The sequence below is a fragment of the Schistosoma haematobium genome, chromosome 5 (assembly GCF_000699445.3).
Source record: "Schistosoma haematobium chromosome 5, whole genome shotgun sequence".
NCBI classification, from domain to species: Eukaryota; Metazoa; Platyhelminthes; class Trematoda; order Strigeidida; family Schistosomatidae; genus Schistosoma; species Schistosoma haematobium.
The window spans coordinates 19611368-19635802 of NC_067200.1; the positions used below are offsets into that span (position 1 = coordinate 19611368).

The 24435-nt window shown below is 39.1% G+C and overlaps 2 protein-coding genes across 6 annotated transcripts in view; both read right to left on the reverse strand.

Moving 5' to 3' along the window:
* Nucleotides 1-1674: 1674 nt before the first annotated feature.
* Nucleotides 1675-12225, reverse strand: MS3_00009329 (uncharacterized protein). 4 transcript variants are annotated; one of them, XM_051217683.1, is made up of 12 exons: nt 12169-12225; nt 12055-12132; nt 11878-12018; nt 11789-11843; nt 11653-11757; nt 11524-11607; nt 11452-11486; nt 9862-9947; nt 8617-8846; nt 6568-6713; nt 5871-5940; nt 1675-3027 (listed from the first exon to the last, which is right to left on the reverse strand). In XM_051217683.1, exons 3-12 carry the CDS (start codon nt 11977-11979, stop codon nt 2924-2926), a joined length of 1017 nt encoding a protein of 338 aa, XP_051065116.1. In that variant the 5' UTR covers nt 11980-12018; nt 12055-12132; nt 12169-12225; the 3' UTR covers nt 1675-2923. The 4 variants fall into 4 exon arrangements, with proteins under 4 accessions (XP_051065116.1, XP_051065117.1, XP_051065118.1 ...); XM_051217684.1 differs by lacking the exons at nt 1675-3027; nt 12055-12132 and having other exon boundaries at nt 5031-5940; nt 11336-11486; XM_051217685.1 differs by lacking the exon at nt 12055-12132 and having other exon boundaries at nt 2722-3027; nt 11653-12018; nt 12164-12225.
* A 3467-nt stretch (nt 12226-15692) lies between these two features.
* The window catches only part of JPH1_2 (Junctophilin-1), a 33425-nt gene continuing 24682 nt past the window's right edge, over nt 15693-24435 (reverse strand). Inside the window, exons 9-10 of one of the 2 annotated variants that reach the window (XM_051217688.1) lie at nt 22483-22641; nt 15693-15931 (exon numbers count right to left, since the gene is read on the reverse strand). In XM_051217688.1, the coding sequence (XP_051065120.1) occupies nt 15911-15931; nt 22483-22641 (180 nt within the window). In that variant the 3' untranslated portion in view covers nt 15693-15910. Of the gene's footprint in view, nt 16065-22482; nt 22642-24435 lie in introns of both variants that reach the window. The other variant, XM_051217687.1, reaches the window with a different exon arrangement.

Below are 24435 nucleotides of genomic sequence, written 5' to 3' on the forward strand. Positions count from 1 at the left end.
GTGAGTGCGTACTTCTTAGGAATCCTATTCTAAGATGAACTAAATATCCAGTGTTTATTAGCTTCTCATAGTTCTCTAACTAATGTCTCTCTCTCTGTGGTATTTTTAATTATTATAAATGGGTTAAGTAATTTCGGTGTTAACTAACTAATATATATAGAGCTTAAAAGTGAATATCTACTGTGCATTTAAGAGTTTGTGATTACTGAATTTTCTATCAACATTATGAAACTGACTATAGAATGCACGAACGTCAATACAATGACACGGAGAACTTTCCATTACTTCTCAAAAACATACCAATGAAACATCGTAATCTGTTGAGTATGTTGCTTAATTGAACAATCTTTTTTACTCAGTTATACTTAACACACAAATACATTGAGAAATATTCTGTCTATCCAGTTGTTCAGTTACTAAAAATCCAATATGTGGTTGATTACCTCCTTCTGAGGATCTTTTGATTTAAATCGACCTTATTTGAGTTTATTCATGTAAGTAAACGAGGAAGCGTTTGACAACGTGGATAAGAGAATCCTCTTCGGCACTATGGTGTACATGAAATCGTCAACATCGTACGGAATTCATACGCCCGACTACACTGCAATGTCGTACATGGAGAACAACTGACACATGAATTCCAGGTGGAGACCAGTGTCAGACAAGGCTTCTTACTCTCTCCATTTCTTTTCCGTCTAGTGGTTGATTGGATTATGAAGACCTTCACATCGGAGGGGAGGAACGGAATAAAGTGGACAGTTCAGAATCAAGTAGACGATTTATTATTATTATTAGCTTTATTCAATATTATAATTTTGGTACAATATAGAATTCTCAGCGCAAAGTATTTCAACAAGTTTCCGTTTCTTTCTTCTTGGTCGGTCCTGGCGATAAATATTGAGGAATCGCCAGTTAGATGTTAGCACTTCAGTGAATGAACAACTGAATAATGTACATTCTTTTCGTTGTACATTGCCAGCAACCATATTGTCTCTTATTGAGCTTTCTGTAACTTTGACAACGAAAGGTTGTACACTTTTCAGAAACGCAGCAGAATAGGTTATGCGATTAATAAACATAATGATATATTAAAACAAACAACAATAGATAACTTGTTGAAATATCTAGATGGCAGGAACAGGTAGCCCAGATGCTCAAGCAGGCCGCCCTTATGATTTAAACTTCGCAGATGACCTAGCTTTTCTGTCCCATACACACCAACAAATGCAGGTCAAAACAAACAATATAGCTACAGCCTCTGCATCAGTAGGCCTGAACATACACAAGGGAAAAACCAAGACCCTCAAATACAACACGAAGAACACCAATACAATCACACTTGATAAAGAAGCTCTGAAACAGTTGGAAACATTCACGTATGTGGCAGCATCGTTGATGAACAAGAAGGATCCGATGCAAACGTAAAAGCTAGGATTGGTAAACCAAAAGCTGCATTCCTACAGTTGAAGAGCATATAGAACTCAAAACAACTGTCAACCAATATCATAGTCAGAATCTTCATAACGAACGTCAAGACAGTCCTACTGTACAGAGCTGAAACGTGAACAACTACTATAACTATCATGAAAAAAGTACAAGTATTTACAAACAATTGTCTACGCAAGACACTTAATATCCGTTGACCGGATACCATCAGCAACAGCCTACTATGAGAGAGAACAAACCAACTTCCAGCTGTAGAAGAAATTAGGAAAGACATTGGAAGTGAATAAGACACACATTGAGGAAATTATCAAACTGCATCACGAGGCAATCGCTAACTTGGAATCTTGGAGGTGAACAGAAAAGAGGAATACCAAATAATACACTTCACTAAGAATTAGAAGTAAATATCGAAAGAATGAATAGCAACTGGAAAGCATTGTCCAGGACAGAGTTGGATGGAGATTGCTAGTTGGTGACTTATATTTCTCCACGAAAAGTAACCGAGTACCAACAATAAATATAAATAACAACAGAGTGATAGAGACATTTCTTAACGTATAATTTGATTATTGATATCAACTGAAGAATTAAGGTGGTTTATAAACATAATAAAAGAAAATAGACAGAAAAAACACACACCATAAACACGAAGTTTTCCCACCTGTATAATGTCATAGAATAGTGAACAAGAATACGAGTAAGGGCAATCGAATGTAGTTGAGCACAACATTAGAGAATATCTCATTAAAAATCTAACAACCATACCATAAATACTTAATTTGCAAAGTATCAATCCATTGACTCAAACTTGGTTGTTTCTTCAGCAAATATCAATCCATCGTTTCAGATTTCATTGTTCCTACATTTTCATACCAATTGCCTTCCGTTCTCATTCTTTCTTTCTCGATCTTCTACTGAAATACATTCAATGCCCGACCATCACAATTGATTGATCACTGGGTGGCGATCAATGTCATGCGTGTCTAGTCCTTATTTAGTGCAGATCGAATGCTATCAACCATGTTGCAATTTGGCCACCATCGAATCTGTCAGGGAGCACCAGTTCCATCAAGATTACAGATACACTTTGATGACGAGTGCCAGGTAGCACGAAACCCCCGGGTCCAGGGTTTCCTGTCGACTACCTCCAACCACTATCTAATGCCTGACCATCGTTATATACTACTTATGTAAATATAAGTAGCTCACACTACAATAGTACCCACTTAAAAAGGTATACGACCTAGTAATACCATAATGCCAGAAAGAAAACAATTAAAATCTCCAACAATGTAATCTAATTCTGTATTTCATTTCTCAGATAATTAAAGTAAACAAAGGTGAAAGTATTACAGATGAGAAAGATCAACTGGGAATCTACATACATACACACACCCATACATAGGCAGAGGAATAGTATAATACCAAAAAATGTATTATACATATGAAACTTCTTTATTTTTATATTTTTCTTTAATTACATTTCTTCAACATAATCCCCTAATATTGGATTTCGAATATCATCAAGACTTTGGATGATTTTAAGTTCGATTCGTGCAGATTCAGAAAGGTTCAATGATTCTTTAAAAAAAAAAGGAGGAAAGATCAATTTACACCAAACATAATTGAGGAATAACAGTGAAATATAGTTGTAGGGAGAAAAATCAATAGTTTAAAACACCATTTTGAGATCTTATAATGTTAGTGCCATTAGAAACTCTTTAATTATCACAGTACTTACTTACTTACTTACTTTTTTCTAACTTACGCCAGTTACTCGTCGTGAAGGAGCATAGGCCGCTCACTAGCATTCTCCATCCAACCCTGTCCTGAGCAATCCTTTACAGCTCCTTCCAGTTGTTATTCATCCTTTTCATATCTGATTCTATTTCCCGACGTAATATGTTCTTTGGCCTTCCTTTTTTCCGCCTTCCTTCAGGAATCCAAGTTAGGGCTTGCCTCGTGATGCAGTTTGACGATTTGCGTAGTGTATGTCCTATCCATTTCTATCGTCTTTTCCTAATTTCCTCTTCAGCTGAAAGCTCGTTTGTTCTCTCCCACAAAAGGCTGTTGCTGATGGTATCCGGCCAATGGATGTAAAGTATCTTGCGTAGACAGCTATTTATAAATACTTGTACCTTCTTGATGGTGGTTGTTGTAGTTCTCCAAGTTTCGGCTCCGTACAGTAGAACTGCCTTGACATTCGTATTGAAGATTGTGACTTTGATATTCGTTGAAAGTTGTTTTGAGTTCCACATGTTTTTCAATAGTAGGAATGTTGTCCTTGCTTCGCCAATCCTCGCCTTTACGTCTGCATCTGAACCTCCTTGCTCATCGATGATGCTTCCCAGGTATGTGAAGGATTCTGCATCTTCCAGAGCTTCGCCATCAAGAGTGATTGGATTGCTGTTCTTCGTTTTGAATTTGAGGACCTTGGTTTTCTCCATGTGTATGTTGAGGCCTACTGATGCAGAGACTGCTGCTGCACTGGCTGTCTTTATCTGCATTTGTTCATGTGCATGCAATAGGAGGGCTAGGTCATCTGCGAAGTTCAAATCGGCTAATTGATTCTCAGCTGTACATTGTATGCCGTGTTTTCCCTCAGATGTCGAGGTCTTCGTAATCCAGTCGACCACCAGAAGAAAGAGGAAGGGAGAGAGTAGACAGCCTTGTTTGACTCCGGTCCTTGCTTGGAATGCATCTGTCAGCTGTCCTCCATGCGCGACCTTGCACTGTAGTCCGTCGTATGAGTTCCGGATAATCTTGACAATCTTCTCAGGAACTCCGTAGTGTCGCATAGTGTTGAAGGTTAATTAACTTGATGTTACCATTTCCTCTAATCTCTTTTGGTCTTCTCATGTTTTACTGTTATTGAAGAAAGTTTTTCATCTGACTGCATGCTCTTGGGATTATTCGTCATTTACTCTTACAATTGATCGATTCCTGTATATTATCTATTATTTTTTACTGTTCTACATTATTCTTTTCCGGGTTTTTAAGAAAAGACTTTGCTGTATTGCAAAGAGTGCTGAAGGCATTTAGTAAGGTGTGTAATGAATCTTTCGAGGTCATTATTAATATGGTTATGGATAGACATCTAAAGTCTGGCAAACTCCTGGCAGGTGTTATCTTATTAGATACTAACCATCCCCTTCACTCTTATCTTTCTCCTTGTATATCTTCTGGTAGGATGAGACGTCAATACATTAAAATCCATGCATTTAGGTATAGAACTCCTATAATACCCTACCTAGCAAATATACTCCGTGACAAACAAGTTGTTAGAGCTAACCTAGTCAATAACCTGTATTCTTAAACATGTCTCTAATTTGGAAAGTTGTACAGTTTTTTTTAGATCTTTTTCCACCCTTTTCCTTTTGTTACTGTTGTTTTTTTGTAGAAGGAACTTGTTGAAATACCTTGTGCTGAGAATTCTATATTGTACCGAAATATAATATTGAATAAACCCATCAATAATAAAAAAAATATCACGAAGGTCATTTGCTGATGGGAAGCAATAGAAATTAACAAGTTTCACAAAATTTCTTATACTAATAATAATCATGTGCTTAGTAGTGATTAATCTCAAGAGGTTAATCCGGGATTTCTATTAAAAAGTTGCCACCAGTGAAGTTCAATCGTGTTGGGTGTGAGATAGTAACTCACTGAACACAATGGTGGATGGTAGCTCAATTTCGTGGATTGGTTGAAGTTAGACATTAACACCATTCGACGCCGGCTCAGTGGTCTGGAGGTTAAGCGTTCGCGTGCGATATCAATAGTTCCTGCGTTCAAATCTCGCAGGGCGGGGATCGTGGATGTGCACTTTCGAGGAGTTTCATACTAGAACGAAACGACCATTCAGTGCTTCTAGGTTTTCTATGGTGGTCTAGCTTCAACTGACTCATGAACTCAACTATGAAATTACTATAATATCTACAAAACCCCTTTCTGATATCAAATAATTGTCCTGTTAAGATGTTAGATTCGAGATTTTAGTGTGAATACGATTCATTTTGGTGTAAAACGTAATGAGAACGTAATAAGAGAAGAAATGGTAGGTTATATTTATAATTAATCAATAGTTTTTATGGTCCATCTAACTATACTCCATCTATTCAAATTATTTTGGCTTGTTCATATATGTAGGCTTTCGAACTGTAGTTAATTATTTAAAAGAATTAAATATCTTTTTGAAGGATTTGTGTCCCATCAAAGTTAATCATGTATCGTCTTGTTTCGACTGAAATCAGTCAGGTGTTCTCTAGTTAAGTGTCGGACGATTGCTCTGTAACAGTCATAAGAGGATTTTTGTACTTTCTTGTAAATGTAGACGATCAGTGATCAATACCAGTCATATGGGATCACATTCAAATCGGTAATAATTATAGACGGATCTTATAGAACAAATCAAACCAACTAACCTCCTTCGGATATTTTTAATGTTTTTGATAGAACAGTTTGGATTGTACTAAGAACCGATTGGAAAGCATCCTAAAAAAGAAACAGGTACTTGTTACCTTAAAATAGGATAAAACAAGAAAACAGGTTGCGAAATCATGATCCCATAACCTAAAGATTATTTAGTGCGTTTTTAATGCATTTTAATGCCCAAATGTCCTGGTATGGCCGAAAGTGGGGTGGGCCCGCCCTTCCTCTCGAAATGCTCTCGCACGGCCACACGTATACAGCCTCTGCTAGGGAAGTCCTACTCACTGACTTCTCTCGGCATTACTATTGTTTACGAAATTGAGAGGGCTAAAAGCGAATGTCCAGTGCTTTAACCGGGCCGGTGAGTCCACCCAGGGCAGTTGGGAAACCCTGATTCCAAACCAATGGTGCACATGGGCTCCAGTATACTGAGGGAACAAATGGCGCATAAACCAATTGTTGGTCACCGGACACCATGGGACTGCATCTCCTGACGTTGATCCACTGCCTTGTGGGTCAGACCTTTAAGTCAAGGGCTTGGGGTGTGGCTCCCTAAGATAACCACCTGCTTCGGTCTGAGCACCCGGGTAGTATCACAGCCCACACACAAATAAAATGAAAATGAAATAAAATGAGTAAGAAAATATTTTATGGTTAGAACTGAAACAATGGCAGATCATGCTGAATTACTTTGAAGGAATATTTAGGTATTTGTTGTCCATTTTCATTCTCAATTTTTGTCTCTAAATGAGCTAATGTTAAAGCAGCGAATAAATCTCCAGTTCCAATAAAATGGTAATCAAAATGTGGAATTTTAAAACGTACACGATCGTATTCTGTAAAATTTGGAAACAAAAGAACATTTAAAACCTTACAAAAGATTCAAAATAATAATAGTACAATACCAATGATAACAAATAGACAGATAAATGGTGTAATATTGGAATTCCAAACCGTAAAATGCATTTTTTTTTGGAAATCGTTTTTACTACTGACATCATCATCAGCTGGAATGCGTATTAAAATCACCATTTTATGACAATTTCATATTAACAAAAGGGATTTGTGGAGATTTTACAAATTTCACAGATTGAAATCATGAGTCCATTGAAGCTAGACCACCATGGAAAACCTGGAAGCACTGAACGGTCGTTTCGTCCTAGTATGGGACTCCTCGGCAGTGCGCATCCACGATCCAGCTTTTTTATGGTGGTCTAGCTTCAATTGACTCATGATTTCAATCTGTGAAATTTCATATTAAGTAAATTTGTAAGAGTCATCTTTACTTTGTTCGAGTCACCAACTTTATGGTTCGAGAGAAGATATTTATAGACTGGCAAAAAAACTAGTTATTATTTATTTATTTAAACACATAAACATTCGTACAAAAAGGCACCAAATAGATTTATGTGAGAGCTGGGATACTGTATTAATGCCCAAATCGAAGCAGTTGGTTTCCTTAGATGGACATATTCCGAGCCTTCGACCTAAAGGTCTAATCCACAAGGCAGTAGAGCAACGTCAGGAGATGCAGTCCTATGGTAGCCGGTGATCAATAATTGGTTCATATACAACTTGTTCCTTTAGGATCTTGGAGCCCATGTACACCATTGGCTTAGAATCACGATTTTCCAACTACCTTAGGTGGGTCCTCCATATCCACCGGCCCGATTAAAGCGCCGAACATTCGCTTTTTGTCCTCTCAATTTCGTAAACAACAGTAATGCCTAGAGAAGGCAGTGAGTAGGACTTCCCTGGCATTGGTTGCATGCACGTAGCAATATGAGAGTATTCGAGAGAGAGAGCTGACTCGCCTTACTTTCGGTCGTACCACGGCATTTGGGGGTCTGATCGATATTTTCCTACTGAGTTAATAATTGAAAGGTAACAATCTGTTGAAAATTTTGTGATAATATAACTAGAGATAAATCAAATTGTCTAACATTAGGGAATTTTGTTAATCATATACATTGGCCGTAGCCAGCGCTCGCTTTCAACTCGGATACGGGAACATATTCCAGCTTGGTTCTATAAGGGGAAAGGAAAGCAGTTAGGAGTTCTATAATTGAACACCTAATCGACTGTAACCATTCCACAGATCCAAGAAATGAATTTAAGGTTGTTTATATGATTCGTTCAAATCTACCCAGATTTCTTCGCATCCAACTTTTAAAAATAGCCGAAGCTCTTACCATCCAAGAGCTTAAATCAGAACTATGCGTACAAAAGAAGTACGTCTTATCGTTATCGTTACCTTGGCCTTAAGTATTTTGATAATCCAATTATTATTATTATTTTTATTACTGCATTCTCCCCTTACTTATGTCTTATATTCTTATTGTTTTATTCGTAAATACTCATCATCATATCACCTTATTTATTTTTACACCTCTATGACCTTTAATTATTATAACAAAAAGCATTTGGATCATCTTATTATATTCACTAAATCTATTGTAATTGTTATTCATATTACGTAATCTAGTATTATAACCCTTTTTTTATTAACTGTGTTCACATTTCCTCACGGAATTAGTACTTTTACAAAAACAAAAAATTTCATATATATACGATTGTACAGCTTGATAATAAATTCGTTGAAAAGAGAGAGATCCCTTCGCTAAAATTCGTGTTTTAATTTTAATGTTTAAATGGGAACTATCTGTTAATACTGATAAACTTAGTAGCTTCAAGAAAAAGTAAACAGATAAGCAAGTATATGAGTTCAGAATGAATTACTTGAAGTGTTGTTCGTAACTGAACCATTCGTTTGATTTAACAAATCACTACTATTATTATGATTATTTTTCATTGGATTCTTTAAACGGCTTCCATAACCATACATTACTGGTGATAAAGTTACATTAGTACTTGTAATAATTACAGTTGGAATCTGATATTTTTTATGTAAGTAGTTGATACAATTTAAAGCAGACTTTTCATCCGTTATTCGTATACCACTTAGTATTCTGTTGTAAGAAAGAGTAATACATAAAGATAGACAAATGAGACTTACAAATTAATGCATAGTACAATGCATGATTTACATAATATTATAATGATTTGTTTATGGAAGGAGAATTTTATTAACTGAGTTACGAGTTTAAACCCTAGGCGGCTTCATTTAATTTGGCGAGATAAGTTGTGGCAGTACATTAATATGAACTGATGTAACTTATTTACGAAACACAAGTTTATGATCTTCGTTTTGAGCTACATTTTAATTGAAAACTAACAATGGGATACAGCTGTTCAAATCTGTGGCATATTGGTTGGAAGCCTAGTGCTTTAAGACTATTATTAGTCCTTACCTACAAACATTGGCTATGTGTGTTGGGACCGCTAAGTGAGGAATGCTGACGATAGACACAGGTTACTAAGGAAAGATGGCAAATAGGTTGATGAGATAGGTAATCAATTTTAATCGACTGAGGTAACTGGGACGTGTATTGAGTATCCCTAACTGTCGCCTACCTCGATGTGTGCTGTTAGCTGAAGTAGGAGTTGGTTTTGGATGACCAAATTCAAGCACAAAATCAGTCCGTGAAGTAACTGACTATTCGACTGAGTCGTGTACGTAGGTAGAGACTACCTGGTTAGAGTCTACATAATTATCGTAATCAATGGCGTAAGAAATTGTATGATATGGCTCAAAATAGGTTAAAATGATGCAGATGCATTCACTCTTCATCTTCAGATCTTGAGTTCCAAGATTACATTGTACGTCTTAGTTCGCGAATTCCTTCTTTCTTCTAGAATCACTGTCTAGGCCTAGTACTTTCTGATACAACTGATACTGCCTCTAATACTCCGGCATTTGCCTTGACTGTTTAATTCTGTTCTGATAGTCTGGTAACTTGAACAGACAGACGTGTTAGGATACACGTAGCTTACGACTGGCGGGCATCAAAAAATACCTATAGGAAAACAAATCATATGTACAGCTACCATTCAACAATGACAGTAACAACAGATAAACCTTACTCTGCTTCAAATTGGTTTGGCAAAATGACATCTGATAAAGGGAGTATTTTTTCTTGGTATATCTGGACGAGTTCGGGTGGAACGTACTGATATAAAAAAATAGTTGAAAAACGAAAAACGTTTAGTCAAAGTTGACGAAAAACAACAATAACACTTCAAAAAAAGACTGGAAAAAGTACAAGAATATGGACATCAAGTGGAGTGAGGGAGTAAACTAAATAATAATGGTAAAATAAGTCATTTTCCAATATATTCTACTCTTATGAGACTCTATGTATCTTTTATTTTAAATAGTAGCTAGTTTGACTTTAAAAGCTGGGCGCTGACTAATTGTAAGCACTTGTCAACGGCTACGGAAATCGTCAGAAAAACAGCACAAAGCATGTTGAGAAAATGTAATGATGCGAATATAAACAAACTAACTGTTTCTGAATAATGACAATTTTAAGATAAGTTGAATATGCATAATCTAGGTAAAAGTGCGGCGAGACTATAATTTATGGGTGAACCAATCACATGTAAGACAACAGGTCTCGGGTTTTGGCGCGAAATTCACCCATTCATTTGGATAAATAGAGTTTTCGGCATTATAGCTTATGCTAGTTCGTGATGAAAACTCGAAATCTAATTTCTAAGCTTAATCATGGACTGTAAATCCTAATTCTAATTCCTAAAAAGGATTCATAATCCTCATTTGATCCTGGTTATTAAGTGAACACTCAAGATCAATCTAGCATCACTCAAAGGTCGTCCATAAATTGTAGTCTCAGCAAAAGTACTACTAAATCATTGTGGTTACTGCATATAAGCTGTCATAGTTCGTCGTGAATACATTACTGAAAACAAACGGAGCAAGGATTTAAACCACGAACAATTCATAGCGTATGCAAACTAGATAATAAATTTGATAGTTGTATATGAATCACTTAAAAACCATTTTAGTCGAAAACAAAATAACAAGAAAACTGAAGAAACTTTGTCTTAAATATCCATATTTTTCACTTTAGACTGTTGGATATTATCATCGGTGCTTGACTAGAATATGGCCCAAAGCAGGGTACACAAAGTCAGTAACTTCATTACATTAACATGAATATAAAAGTATAGATTTTTGAAGTTAAAACCTTTATGTTAGGTGTTTGCCAAAACAAAATGACTTGTTAGGTGACGATACTATTCAAACGACTTGTAGTTTATAAACGATTGCTATATTTTCTTACACACATGTCTTCTCAGTTCTCTTGAGTCAAGCAAAGATTCGGTGCATCATTTTTGCTCTCATTTATCATAAAAATTTACCGTTTTCTGGACGACCAGCATCGACATAAGCTACATCACCAGAATGTTATAATAATAAACTTATTAACTGAAACTAATCTGAGAGCCCAGTTAAAATATATGGGGCTGAAAGTATAAATAGACGAATAGGTAGGAGGCTAAGTATGGCTATGGCATGGCCGAGATATTACGTCACCTTTCGTACTCCAAATTCTTGGCTTTCAGTCTTTATCAATATCTGAACTCCTGAGAATGTTGACCGTAGTAGACACAATATGCAGACTTTAGAAATGATCGGACAGAGAAACTCACAAGCTTTCCATTATCACCTAGGACGGGATCGCAGTCTATTTGAGTAAATTTTACCAAATTATGTGCACTTACAATATTTTATATTTGAGTTCTCTTTTTTGAGGTCGGATACAATATCTGCGACCGCTTCTAAAGAGCTTGGTGACCCCAGGTAACCTAGAAACCGGGAAACGAACAATTTAAAATGATATTAACTAGTACCTGTGAGCACATGAGTATACTTGTTGAGGCCATTCGCCTTCAAACCAAGATATAAATCTTTCATGCTCGCAGCATCCAACACCTGCCCCTTGACAAAAGCATAGCCTGTATACGTTATGACTAGTAGTACGCAAACCTGTGTGATTTGAAAACTGTACAGAGTTAATATAGTCAACTTCTATACCTAAGACCTATAAACCAAAAATATAACAAAAATAAACTAACTTGCAAAGGAAAAACAGCTATTTTATTGCCGACATATCCATGGACAACATGACTTTGTATGCAGAGAACCCGTAAGCAATTAAGTGCAACTTTAACTGCCATTCTAACTTCATATAACGTTCAGCCTTTGATAGCTTAAGTCTAAACAAAAGAACATGAGTAAACGCAGATCGATACTTGACAGACACATAGGATGCACATACATTCGATAACAAAAAAAACAATTGGAGAAAATTATAAGTGATACAAATATAACTAGAAGTCAACAAAAAAGGATTGTAAATACCCTACACTCGATTATGACGGGCACATTCAAGGAAAATGAGCTGGATGTGACCTGAAGGTCATAGTACTGTAAAACTATTCAATACTCAATCACACTTTGTCTTCGATGTGCCTAGGTACAATTTACAAAACTTCGACCTTATTTGTCACTCTCCAACGGTGAATTACTTTGAATTGCTGTGATTGTTAACCTTCCGTGAAATTAAACGGACGGATACACTGAGAACTCACTCATACTTGTCATCTCCGAACAAGTATGAAGATACAGTGTTTTGGAGTTTTTTAGAGGCTAAATGTGGACGTCTTGCTTTTTCATCTCCACTCGGAGAGAAAGAAATGTCGCCAAAGGTACGTTGGAAACCAGGAAAATGAACCAAAAATGAATTCGTAGGGCCAATGAAATATTGAGATGGTGGAGAATATTTGTAGCTCAGGTGGATGATTTTGGTGGAGTTTTGTTCAGAAGTCTGTGCTGATGATGTCGTTCAGAAGAATGATGAAAGCTCCACGACCAAAACATCCAGCTCAGAGAACAAAACTCCACCAAAAGTCAATGAAATATCACAGGGCCCTAGACAAATCATCCAGCAGTTGGGTCACTGAATAATAAATAGTTTGCCGATTGTTGTCAAGCTCAGGGAAAACCGGCGCGCACCAAGCAGCTTCGCGCCATGGACTAGCCGGCACGGTGGAGAAATAATTTTGGCCGTTTTCACCCTCGAGGAACGCGTTATCATGTACATCGTCTAGTCGATAATTGTCGACCTAATGCTGCAGTTTTGCTACTGTGTTGATCAGCTTTAATCTCGTCTCTCAAGTCAACCCAAATGCCCTGGTATGGCCGAGAGCGGGGTGAGTTCGCCCTCCCCCTCGAAATACTGTCATACGGCCACGCGTATACAGCCTCTGCCAAGGAAGTCCTACTCACTGCTTTCTCGCGACCGGGGGGGTGTTCGCGAAAATGATAGGACGAAAAGCGAATGTCCGGCACATTACCTGAATTCTGAACCAATGGTGCACATGGGCTCCAGAATCCTGCGGGAACGAATGGCGTATGAAACAACTGTTGGTCACCGGACACCATGGCACTGCATTTCCTCACGATACTCCACTGTCTTATGGGTTAGACCTTTAGGTCGAAGGCTCGGGATGTGGCTCCCTAAGAAAACAACTTGCTTCGACTTGGGCAGCCGGGTAGTATCTCAGCTCGCACACAAAAACGTGATAAACAATTTACTTGTGAAAAATATTCCTCTTGTTCCAAATAACAATAAAGTGACTCGCATTATTATCATTACTGTTATTATTATCATTACTATTATTTACTACGTCATTATTCACCATCTTTTATTCCTACTGTCTATACTTATTTTTTCGACTTATACAGCAGCTCGTCTATGGTGGAAATTCGGCTCTATCTAAACGTTCTCGAGTCACTGTCCAGTTGAAAATTGTATGTTACCACCGAATACGAGAACTGAAGCAGTTTTTCTGAAACCACGTGCACCATTCAAACTGACTGCCTTCAACGTTCGCACATTTATGCAGGTCGGACAACAGATAGGGCTGGTTATGTGTTTGGAAAGTCTTAATATTGATGTTTGTTGTCTATCCGAGACCCGTATTCAAGACTCTGGTGAAGTACTACAAATTCGCTCTTCATCTGTCGCTTCGAAAAGCTTGTTTTGCGTGCGCTTATCCGGGGACCCTGTGGCATCTTCGTCTAGTCTTGCTGGCATTGGTGTCGCACTGAGCGCTAGAGCTGAGGCAGCACTAATCGATTAGATCCTCATTAACAGTCGGTTATGTGCTGTTAGATTAGAAAGTTCCATCAAAGTGAGAGGAAATCGGCGTGAGGAACGATGTCTTTTCGTCATCTCCGCCTATGCCCCGACAGATTGCAGCCCGGATGCAATCAATGATGAGTTTTGCCACCAGTTATCTGTTCTTCTCCAGAAAGTGCGTTCGACAGATATTGTAGTACTAGCCGGAGACTTGAATGCTCAGGTCGGGCGTCTAGGCGCAGAAGAGAGTCGTTTAGGTGGCCGATGGGGACTTGTTGGTCGCAGGACAGATAACGGGGACCGTCTACTGCAACTTTGCACAGACCACAACCTGTTTCTGGCTAGCACTAACTTTCGGCACAGTCATCGCCGATGTGCCACCTGGCGTCCTCTCTCTGCATCTCAGGCCTGGACTCAGATTGATCACATCGCGATCAGCTACCGCTGGCGTGGTTGTGTACAAGACTGCCGCTCCTTTTAGAGTACCTATCTGGACTCTGACCATGCTTTGGTCTGCGCCAATCTTGCCTTACTTTTCAGCGGACAACGAAGTGACTGCCACCAAAGGATTGATGTTAGCAAGCTGGTTGCAACTTCTGTTGCTAGTAAGTATCGAACCGAGCTAGTTTCTAGGCTAGCTACCGTTTCACCGAAAAGTATAGATGAGCATTGGTTGCAATTGCATGACGCCATGAAAATGGCGGGTACAGTCAGTTGTGGGTTCGCGAAACATTCCACTTATAAGCACTGAGTTTCTTCTGGTTCCTTACAACTTATTGAAGCCTGTCGGTCTACTCCGGGTGACCGTGAGTTTGACCACAAACGAAGGATGTTGCGTAAGGAAATTGGGCAAAGCTTGCGTAAGGACCGAGAAGCCTGGTGGTCGGAGCGTGCTAATGAACTGGAAGCAGCAGCTGCATCTGGTAACTACCGGAAGCTCTTCCAACTCATCCGAGCCACTGGCAGCAAGAAGTTTGGTGTGAGCGATTCCAAGTGGGGTTTGCCTTGTGGCGTAGTTGGGTGCTTTCCTCAATGTGTGTCCTATCCACTTTCAGAGCTTCTTGCTGACTTATTCCTCCACTGGTATCTTGTTTGTTCTCTCCCACAGTAGACTGTTGCTGATACCACTATTCATATTTACATATAATGCATTTGAATTAAGTTATAAACTATTGTTCAGTTAGGTGGTGGTTGGAGCTAATCGACAGGAAACCCTGTACCCGGGTTTCGTGCTACTTGACACTCGTCAGCACGATATACCTGTAATCTTGAGAGAGATGGTGCTCCCTGACGGGTGCGATCCCGTGTCACCCAGCTTCACAGTCAGAGACGTTACCACTGAGCTATCCGGGCCGTGACCAACCTCCTGTAGGATTGAGATGTAATCACAATTGATTGATCACTGGGTGGTGACCAATGTCATTGTGCGTGTCAAGTCCTTATTAGTGCAGATCGAATGCTATCGACCATGATGCAATATGGCCACCAGCCCAGGGTTTCCTCTCGACTACCTCCGACTATCATCTAATCTCAAAATAGTGTACACAGTGTCGAGTCACCTAGACTGGTGACCACATTGCACATCATGGTCGATAGCATTCGATCTGCACTAATAATAAGGACTTGACACACAGTGATATTGGTCACTACCCAGTAGTGATCAATCAATTGTGACTATTGTTCAGTATTCAATAGGTTTAACATACTGGTAAACCCGTCGTTTTAAACAAACAAAAACAACCTATTCAATCTCAATAAGTATATATATAATTTAATTACTTGTTTTGTACAATCTTCATTATATAGTATCAATTATTAAGGTAATAATTATTGTTGACAATTCATAATCACAATTCGAACTACAATTGAATTGAGCAAAATGATTGATCTGAAAGTTTCTGCAATTTGTTGATCACAATAATGATTGAATCCATTTTTTGTTGTTGTCATTTTGAAGTTATATATCATGGAAATAGATTCACATTCTAAAAATTTTATACACCGGAAATATGTTGGATTATTACTTTATCAACTGTAAATAATGATGTAAAAGAAACAAGCTAAAATGCAATTGACTAATATAAATGTTAATATGGACAAATTGACACGGCACCAATCCTATAAAACAAAAACAATAACAACAACAATTGTATCAGATATTATACTACTTGAATGTTTTTAATCTAAACAATTAACACACATACATCAATGATCAGAGAGGTTTTGTAGAGATTGTAGTCACTTTAATAGTTGAGATCATGAGTCAATTGAAGTTAGATCATCATGAAAAACCTAGAAGCACTGGATGGCTGTCCCATTCTAGTATTGGACTCCTTATCAGTATACACATTCACGATCCCTCCTCGCGAGATACGAACCCAGGACTTATCGATCTCGCATGTGAACGCTTAACCTCTAGACCACTGAGTCGGTTGGCATCCAACAATGTTAGTGTTTAATTTCAACCAATCCTCAATGTTCCACCCATCATCTACCATTGTTTTCAGTGAGTTGCTATCTCGCATCAGACCTGGTTGAACTCCACTGGTCACCGTTTCTCACTAGAACTGCAAGAAATAACTCTTGGAGACAGTCACTAGTGAGTATATGATGATTATGATCAGAGGGTTTTGTGGAGATTGTAGTAATTTAATAATTGAATAGAAAATTGAATTCCCGGTATTTATCAACTTAATGGTATATATCCAAGGAAATAAGATAAATCGGTTCCAAATAAAATGTCAATAGGTAAGGAGATAAGAGAGATAGTTATAATTTTGATAAATTAGAGATTAAGACAACGGTTAATGGAAAGGTTGTATTGTGGTGTGTGTTACTTATATCGAAGTGAGTATGATATAAAGATAGTCAGGATTAGAATGTCTGACAGCAGAAGGTCAAGAAGCAAAAAACGGGAACAGTAAGCAATTGGTATATATATATATGCCATGAACTGCAGAGAGTAAAGTAAGTTGTACATAAATATCAATGCCAAGGTTGGACTCAATGAGTAGAACTTTGTACTTCTGAAGTTTCGTGACTTAATGTAAGCCACTTCCTCAGAGTAAATAAATAACCGAAATAAGATTAACGCAAGCTTAATTAGTACAGATGAAAATGGTACATAATTGATTGGCAATGCGTCGCATTAGCTAATAGGTACATTGGAAGCTTGCAATTAGGAGAATATAAAACTGCAATAATATAATTATCATGCGTATGGGATTTATAGAGAATGTAGTATTTTCACAGTTGAATTCACGAGCCGATTTAACCCAGACCACCACTGAAAATCTGGAAGCACTAGAAGGCCTTCTCGTCCTGTTATGGGACTCCTCAGTGGAGTGCGTTCACGAGTAGGCACGTAGTACTCGAACCCAGAAACATCGGTGTCGCGTGTGAACGCTTAACATCTGGACCACTGAACCAGCATCCAACCGTGTTAATTTCTAACTTCAATCAATCCATGATCTTGCTCAACCCTTCATCCATTGTCTGAGTTTAATAACTGTCCTACAAGTGCACACCCACGATCCTGCCTCACGAGATTCGTAGAATAGTCGAAGTCAGACTGTCTCAGTGGTTTAGATGTTAAGCATTAGGTCTTGGGTTCAAAATCTCGCGATCTGGATCGTGGATGCGCACTGTTGAGGAGTCCCGCAATAGGACGAAACGTCCATCCAGTGCTTCCAAGTTTTCCGTGGTGATCTAGCTTCAATTGACTCATGATCTCAACTATTGAAATCTTTTATACATTTAGTTTCATCTTTCTGTCTTTCTTCAGCTTTTATTTCGTTATGTAATCATCTTGAAACACTTGAGATTGATGAACGTTTCTTTGTGTAATTTATTTTCAAATAAACCATTGTAGCCATTACATTACGATGACAATGATTATACAGTAAATTGGAGTATAGTGTAGTAATTTAATTAATCGAATGGTCTTTAATACTTCTTCAGTCACATAATTGATTTGTTTCATTATATTTGGTAAAACAATTTGGTTTTATCTTGGAATTAAAAATGAGCTAACTGTTAAGCTTTATACATTACAAACAGTAATAAAGTATGTAACCATTAGATGACCAAACAGCACTGGACAGTTGTTTCTTCCTAGTATGAAATCCCTCAACAGTGCGTATCCAGGGGTCGAACCACGAACTTCAGTCTCGTAACGAGTGCTTAACATGTAAACCGCTGATCTGGCATCTAGTAACATACATTTCTAACTCAAATCAGTTCACGATATTAAACAACTACTGATGAATGGGATGGATAGATAACTACCTCACACTCAACAGGGTTGAATTCCACAGAAAACAATAAAAGATGATTATACAATACTACAAACTAATTACAATTAGACAACATAAATCATTTTAAGACAGCCCAGCGGTAGAAAGAGTAGAAGACCATCTCACCCTAAGATAACCAACTGCTTCGGTCTGGGCACCCAGGCAGTATCGCAGCCCACACGCAAATGATGAACTCTCTATATCTATAGAAACTACTTCTCTCGCTTCGAATAACAATCAAATGATTATTATTACCATTATTATTTACCACATTAATCACCCTCTTTTATACTTATACAGCGGCTCGTCTTTGGTGGAAATTCGACTGTATCTAAACGTTCTCGAGTCACTGTCCAGTTGAAAATTGTATGTTACCACCGAATACGAGAACTGAAGCAGTTTTTCTGAAACCACGTGCACCATTCAAACTGACTGCCTTCAACGTTCGCACATTTATGCAGGTCGGACAACAGATAGGGCTGGTTATGTGTTTGGAAAGTCTTAATATTGATGTTTGTTGTCTATCCGAGACCCGTATTCAAGACTCTGGTGAAGTACTACAAATTCGCTCTTCATCTGTCGCTTCGAAAAGCTTGTTTTGCGTGCGCTTATCCGGGGACCCTGTGGCATCTTCGTCTAGTCTTGCTGGCATTGGTGTCGCACTAAGCGCTAGAGCTGAGGCAGCACTAATCGATTAGATCCTCATTAACAGTCGGTTATGTGCTGTTAGATTAGAAAGTTCCATCAAAGTGAGAGGAAATCGGCGTGAGGAACGATGTCTTTTCGTCATCTCCGCCTATGCCCCGACAGATTGCAGCCCGGATGCAATCAATGATGAGTTTTGCCACCAGTTATCTGTTCTTCTCCAGAAAGTGCGTTCGACAGATATTGTAGTACTAGCCGGAGACTTGAATGCTCAGGTCGGGCGTCTAGGCGCAGAAGAGAGTCGTTTAGGTGGCCGATGGGGACTTGTTGGTCGCAGGACAGATAACGGGGACCGTCTACTGCAACTTTGCACAGACCACAACCTGTTTCTGGCTAGCACTAACTTTCGGCACAGTCATCGCCGATGTGCCACCTGGCGTCCTCTCTCTGCATCTCAGGCCTGGACTCAGATTGATCACATCGCGATCAGCTACCGCTGGCGTGGTTGTGTACAAGACTGCCGCTCCTTTTAGAGTACCTATCTGGACTCTGACCATGCTTTGGTCTGCGCCAATCTTGCCTTACTTTTCAGCGGACAACGAAGTGACTGCCACCAAAGGATTGATGTTAGCAAGCTGGTTGCAACTTCTGTTGCTAGTAAGTATCGAACCGAGCTAGTTTCTAGGCTAGCTACCGTTTCACCGAAAAGTATAGATGAGCATTGGTTGCAATTGCATGACGCCATGAAAATGGCGGGTACAGTCAGTTGTGGGTTCGCGAAACATTCCACTTATAAGCACTGAGTTTCTTCTGGTTCCTTACAACTTATTGAAGCCTGTCGGTCTACTCCGGGTGACCGTGAGTTTGACCACAAACGAAGGATGTTGCGTAAGGAAATTGGGCAAAGCTTGCGTAAGGACCGAGAAGCCTGGTGGTCGGAGCGTGCTAATGAACTGGAAGCAGCAGCTGCATCTGGTAACTACCGGAAGCTCTTCCAACTCATCCGAGCCACTGGCAGCAAGAAGTTTGGTGTGAGCGAAAGAATCTGCGAGGATGATGGGATGCCAATCACTAACATCCATCGACGTCTTGGTTGATGGGCAGAATTCTTCGAAGGGCAGTTCAACTGGCCTGCTGCTCCGGCAACATCGGTCGGACTGTCCTGCCCTCCATGGCCGGTGACGACTGATCCACCAAATGAGGCGGAGGTCCGCAAAGAACCCAAACTCTTGAAGCGTTACAAATCACCTGACCCAGATAACTTACCTCCGGCTCTTTTTAAAGATGGTGGTGACTTTTTGACTAAGGAATTGACGACGTTGTTTACAAAGGTTTGGGAACTAGAGAGTGTACCAACGTCATGGAATGAGTCGATAGTTGTCCCTATCTTTAAAAGGGTTCACGTCGTTCCTGTAACAACTATCGGGGGATAAGTCTACCTCCGATTGTGTCCAAGCTATTGGCTCCCATCATACTTCGTAGGTTGTTCAAAACCCGAGAAAGATTGACTCGCGAGGAGCAGGCTGGGTTTCGTTCTGGTCGAGGATGTATTGATCATATCTTCACCCTCCGCCAAATGTTGGAACACCGCCATACTTATCAAAGGCCAACAATCGTAGTGTTTCTTGACATCAGGGCTGCCTTCGATTCGTTGGACAGAACTGTTCTCTCGGATTGTCTATTGAAGAAGGGTGTGCCTGAGAAGTTTACTAACATCCTAAAAGCCCTATATAAAAACACCTCAGGCAGAGTGAGGGCATACAACCACCTCTCTCCATTGTTCCATTCGAGCAGTGGGGTTAGGCAGGGTTGCCCAATCTCACCATTCCTCTTCAACTTTGCCATCGATGACATCCTGGAAACAGCTCTGATGGACGTAGGTAATGGTGGTATGGATCTGTTGTCTGGAGAAATACTTCTCGACCTTGAGCATGCGGATGATATTGTCTTACTGTGCGATAATGCCCAATGCATGCAATCCGCACTTAATCAGTTGGCAATCAGTGTCCGTAGGTATGGTATGTGCTTTGCACCTTCGAAATGCAAAGTACTTCTACAAGACTGGCAGGATTCTGATCCTGTACTCACCCTGGATGGTGAGCAGATAGAAGTATTCGAGAAGTTCGTGTATCTGGGTAGCTGCATAAGTGCTGGTTGTGGTGTGGGTGATGAGATCAATGCACGTATAGTGAAAGCCAGAGCGGCTTATACCAATTTGAGCCATCTTTGGCACCTTCGTGAGGTCAGTTTGGCTGTAAAATGTCGGATCTACAACGCGTCGGTGAGAGCATTTTTGCTCTACGCTTGTGAAACCTGGCCTCTCCGGGTTGAGGACGTTAGAAGACTCTGTGTTCGATCATCGCTGTCTCCGAAGGATTGCTGACATCCAGTGGCAACACCATGTTAGTAATGCAGAGGTTTGGGATCGTGTGTTCGGGCACAGAGACGGTTATTCAATTGGTGTCACCATCTTGAAACACCGACTTCGGTGGCTTTGACATGTCCTCCAAATATCGTCTCAGAGAATTCCACGTCGTGCATTATTTGCCGACTCTGGGATTGGTTGGAGAAAGCGGAGAGGTGGTCAGTGCATGACATGGTGTCGTGGCATGAAAGAAAGCTGCAAAGGGCTGGCTTGTTTTCGTCCTTCTCGACTCCCTGTTTGGGGTCCTAGAGATGGTGCAACACAGTGGCTAGAGATGTTATCAGATATGGCTGAGAATAGGAGCCAGTGGCGATCCTGCTGTAACCTTCTTTTACTTTCTTCATAAAAAGTGGTTGTGTCTCCCTTAACTGAAACGTTTCTTCTGATGGTACCTTTCCGTTCCCTCATTATTACTATTACTATTACTACACTACCTTACACCAACCTCTTTGTCATTGTTCTCTTTTCACGCTCCTTACCTTTTTTTCTTTCTCTTCGAATTCTCATTGTTTTGTGTGGCGCATATATATTGGCGCTCTCTTGTACCAATATTTTTGTGTTCAAATAAATAAATAAAGACCTGAAGATTATGGGGTTCGATCCTCAATGAGGTTGTGAATATGCATTTTAAAGTAACCCATACCACGTGTTGAGTATGCCCAAACACCGATTACCACGATACAGAATACTCACTAGTTTTGTGGATGTTTTGAAGAATGTTAGGGGTGGCCAAATCGAAATGTGGCATCAGTGCTTCTAGTCTTAGCCATGTTGTTAGATGCAGACTACTCAGTTGAGGTCCGCGTGACTATCAAAACTCTGGGTGACATGGTTCAGAATCGATCACAATGGCGTAGATGTATACACTGTCTTTTCTTAAACTAGGAGACTATAATCGCTTCATATCTTTCTTCCTGTACCATATTTTCATAGGCAATCTTTCTTTTATATATTACCACCATTGAAGTAACTACTTTTATGTATACGAAGTTCATCTTGTTGTGCTAATGAGGTATGTCAACTTGAACCGATGCATATATGTACCTTGTCCTACGTTGTAGCTGACTGACTTTCCAGTTCATGATCACAACAAAAATTCAATGAAGTAATTAAAAACAGAAACAAAGTTGGAAAGAAAGAAGAGAAAAAAAAGTAGAATAATGTAACTTACAAAAAAATCCACAAGTTGTATCACTATTTCACCTTGACGTTTTCTATCTAATATATTCTCATATTTTCTTTTATGTTCTTCTTCTAATTTTAATAAATCATTTGGAGATAATGTAGAACTTTGTTTTGTCACATCTGGAACACTTCCACGTTTAATACTCTATGAAGAAAAAATAATCATCAAGAATTCAATAAAATGATCTATGAACGAACCAATCAGATAAGAGGTCTCTAATTTTAGCGCGGAATTCATTTATACACATTTAGTTAAATAACAGTTTGATATTATAGCTGATGTTAGTTCGTGATGAATATCCTAAATCTAATTCTTAACCGCTAACCATCAATTGCAAATGAGAAGTCTAATTCATCATACTGCTTTATAACCCTCTAGGTCACTTTAGTGTCGCTCAAAGGTGGTCATCCATAAATTATCGTCTCACCATCAGTTCTATTCTACAAGTGATTAATTAGCGAGTCCTGGTATGGCCAAAGGTGGGGAGAGTCAGCTCTCCCTCTCCAAGCGCTCTTACATGGCCACGTACATACAACCACTGCCACAAAAGTCCTACTCACTGACTTGTTGTTTACGGAATGGAAAGGATGGAAAGCGAATGTCCGGCGCTTTAACCAGGCTGGTGGATACAGAGGATCCATCTAGGGGAGTTGGAAAACGATGATTCCAAGCTAGTGGTACACGTGCGCTCCAGTATCCTGAAGAAACTAATGGCGTATAAACCAATCGCTGGTGACCGGCTACCATGCGACTGCATCTCCTAAAGTTGCCCCACTGCCTTGTAGATCAGACCTTTAGATCGAAGGCTCTGGGTGTGGCCCCTTAAGAAAACCACCTAATTCGGTCTAGACACACAAGCAAAACATCACAGCTCACAGACAAATCAAGTCACTTGTGTGGCGTATATCTATTTGATGCCTGTTTGTACCAATATTTATGTGTTCAAATGAATAAATAAAACATCTGAGAGAATATTCTCAGAACATTAATAAATCAAGATGAAATTCCTTATGTTTGGAGTTTCATTCTTCACATCGAATCATGAATTACGGAACTTCTCTATTAAATTAGATAATATCAAGCACATTTTGTTGATAAATTCAAAGCAAGACTATATCTCAATGGTTACTTAACCTCTTACCTTTCCATCTGAAAACTAAAAATTAATACATTTATGATGTTCTTTAAAACAACCAACTGATATATCTATGCTACTGCAAAGCAAGATAATAAACAGCAGAAATGTATATTTATCGTGAGAAGTTACATAGTATTCATAAATTACATATGCATAGCCTTCAATCAACTAATTGCATTTTTTTCAGTATGTTCTGCAATTTGAATATTCTCATCTGTTCTTCAAGTATTTTGCCAACCCCGCACATCCAATACACTGGAACCCTTCATTTCATCCGACAATTGTAATAACTTTGACATCACGTTCCCCTACACACTACTTATAAATGATCTTATGAGTGGCATCCACTACAGTACTTCTGTAGTGTTCGAACCCAAAATTGCAGAATCTTTTAGTAAAATCTAAGAAGCATACAGTAAATACTTCATTTACAAAATATCAATCAATCGTCTTAGACTTCACTGTTCCCCTCACTTCCACACCTATAGCTTTTGTTCCCATTCTTCCCTCCTCGATCTTTTTAACTATCTGCTCCGAGACATTCTATTCCTGACTAGTGTTATATAATACTTATGTCGATATAAGTAGCACGCACTACACCAACTAGCACCTCAGTTGACGGCCCGCATCATCATCCGCAGAACAGCAACCTTTCCTCCCTCTTGATTGACAGCGACACCAAATGTAATGAACGAGAACACAAATGGGGACAATCGCATGTATTTCAACACAAAATTACAGAACATCTTAGTAAAATCTGAGAATCATACAGTGAATACTTCATTTACAAAGTGTCAATC

What these genes read in the sequence shown, in the direction of transcription:
- MS3_00009329 (XM_051217683.1), bottom strand. Translation starts at nt 11,979, where the DNA reads ATGGCAGTTAAAGTTGCACTTAATTGCTTACGGGTTCTCTGCATACAA. An exon ending in GTATACTCATGTGCTCACAG is followed by an intron (nt 11,608 to 11,652) that starts GTACTAGTTAAT and finishes CCCGGTTTCTAG; the next exon opens with GTTACCTGGGGTCACCAAGC. An exon ending in GAACTCAAATATAAAATATT is followed by an intron (nt 11,487 to 11,523) that starts GTAAGTGCACAT and finishes TTACTCAAATAG; the next exon opens with ACTGCGATCCCGTCCTAGGT.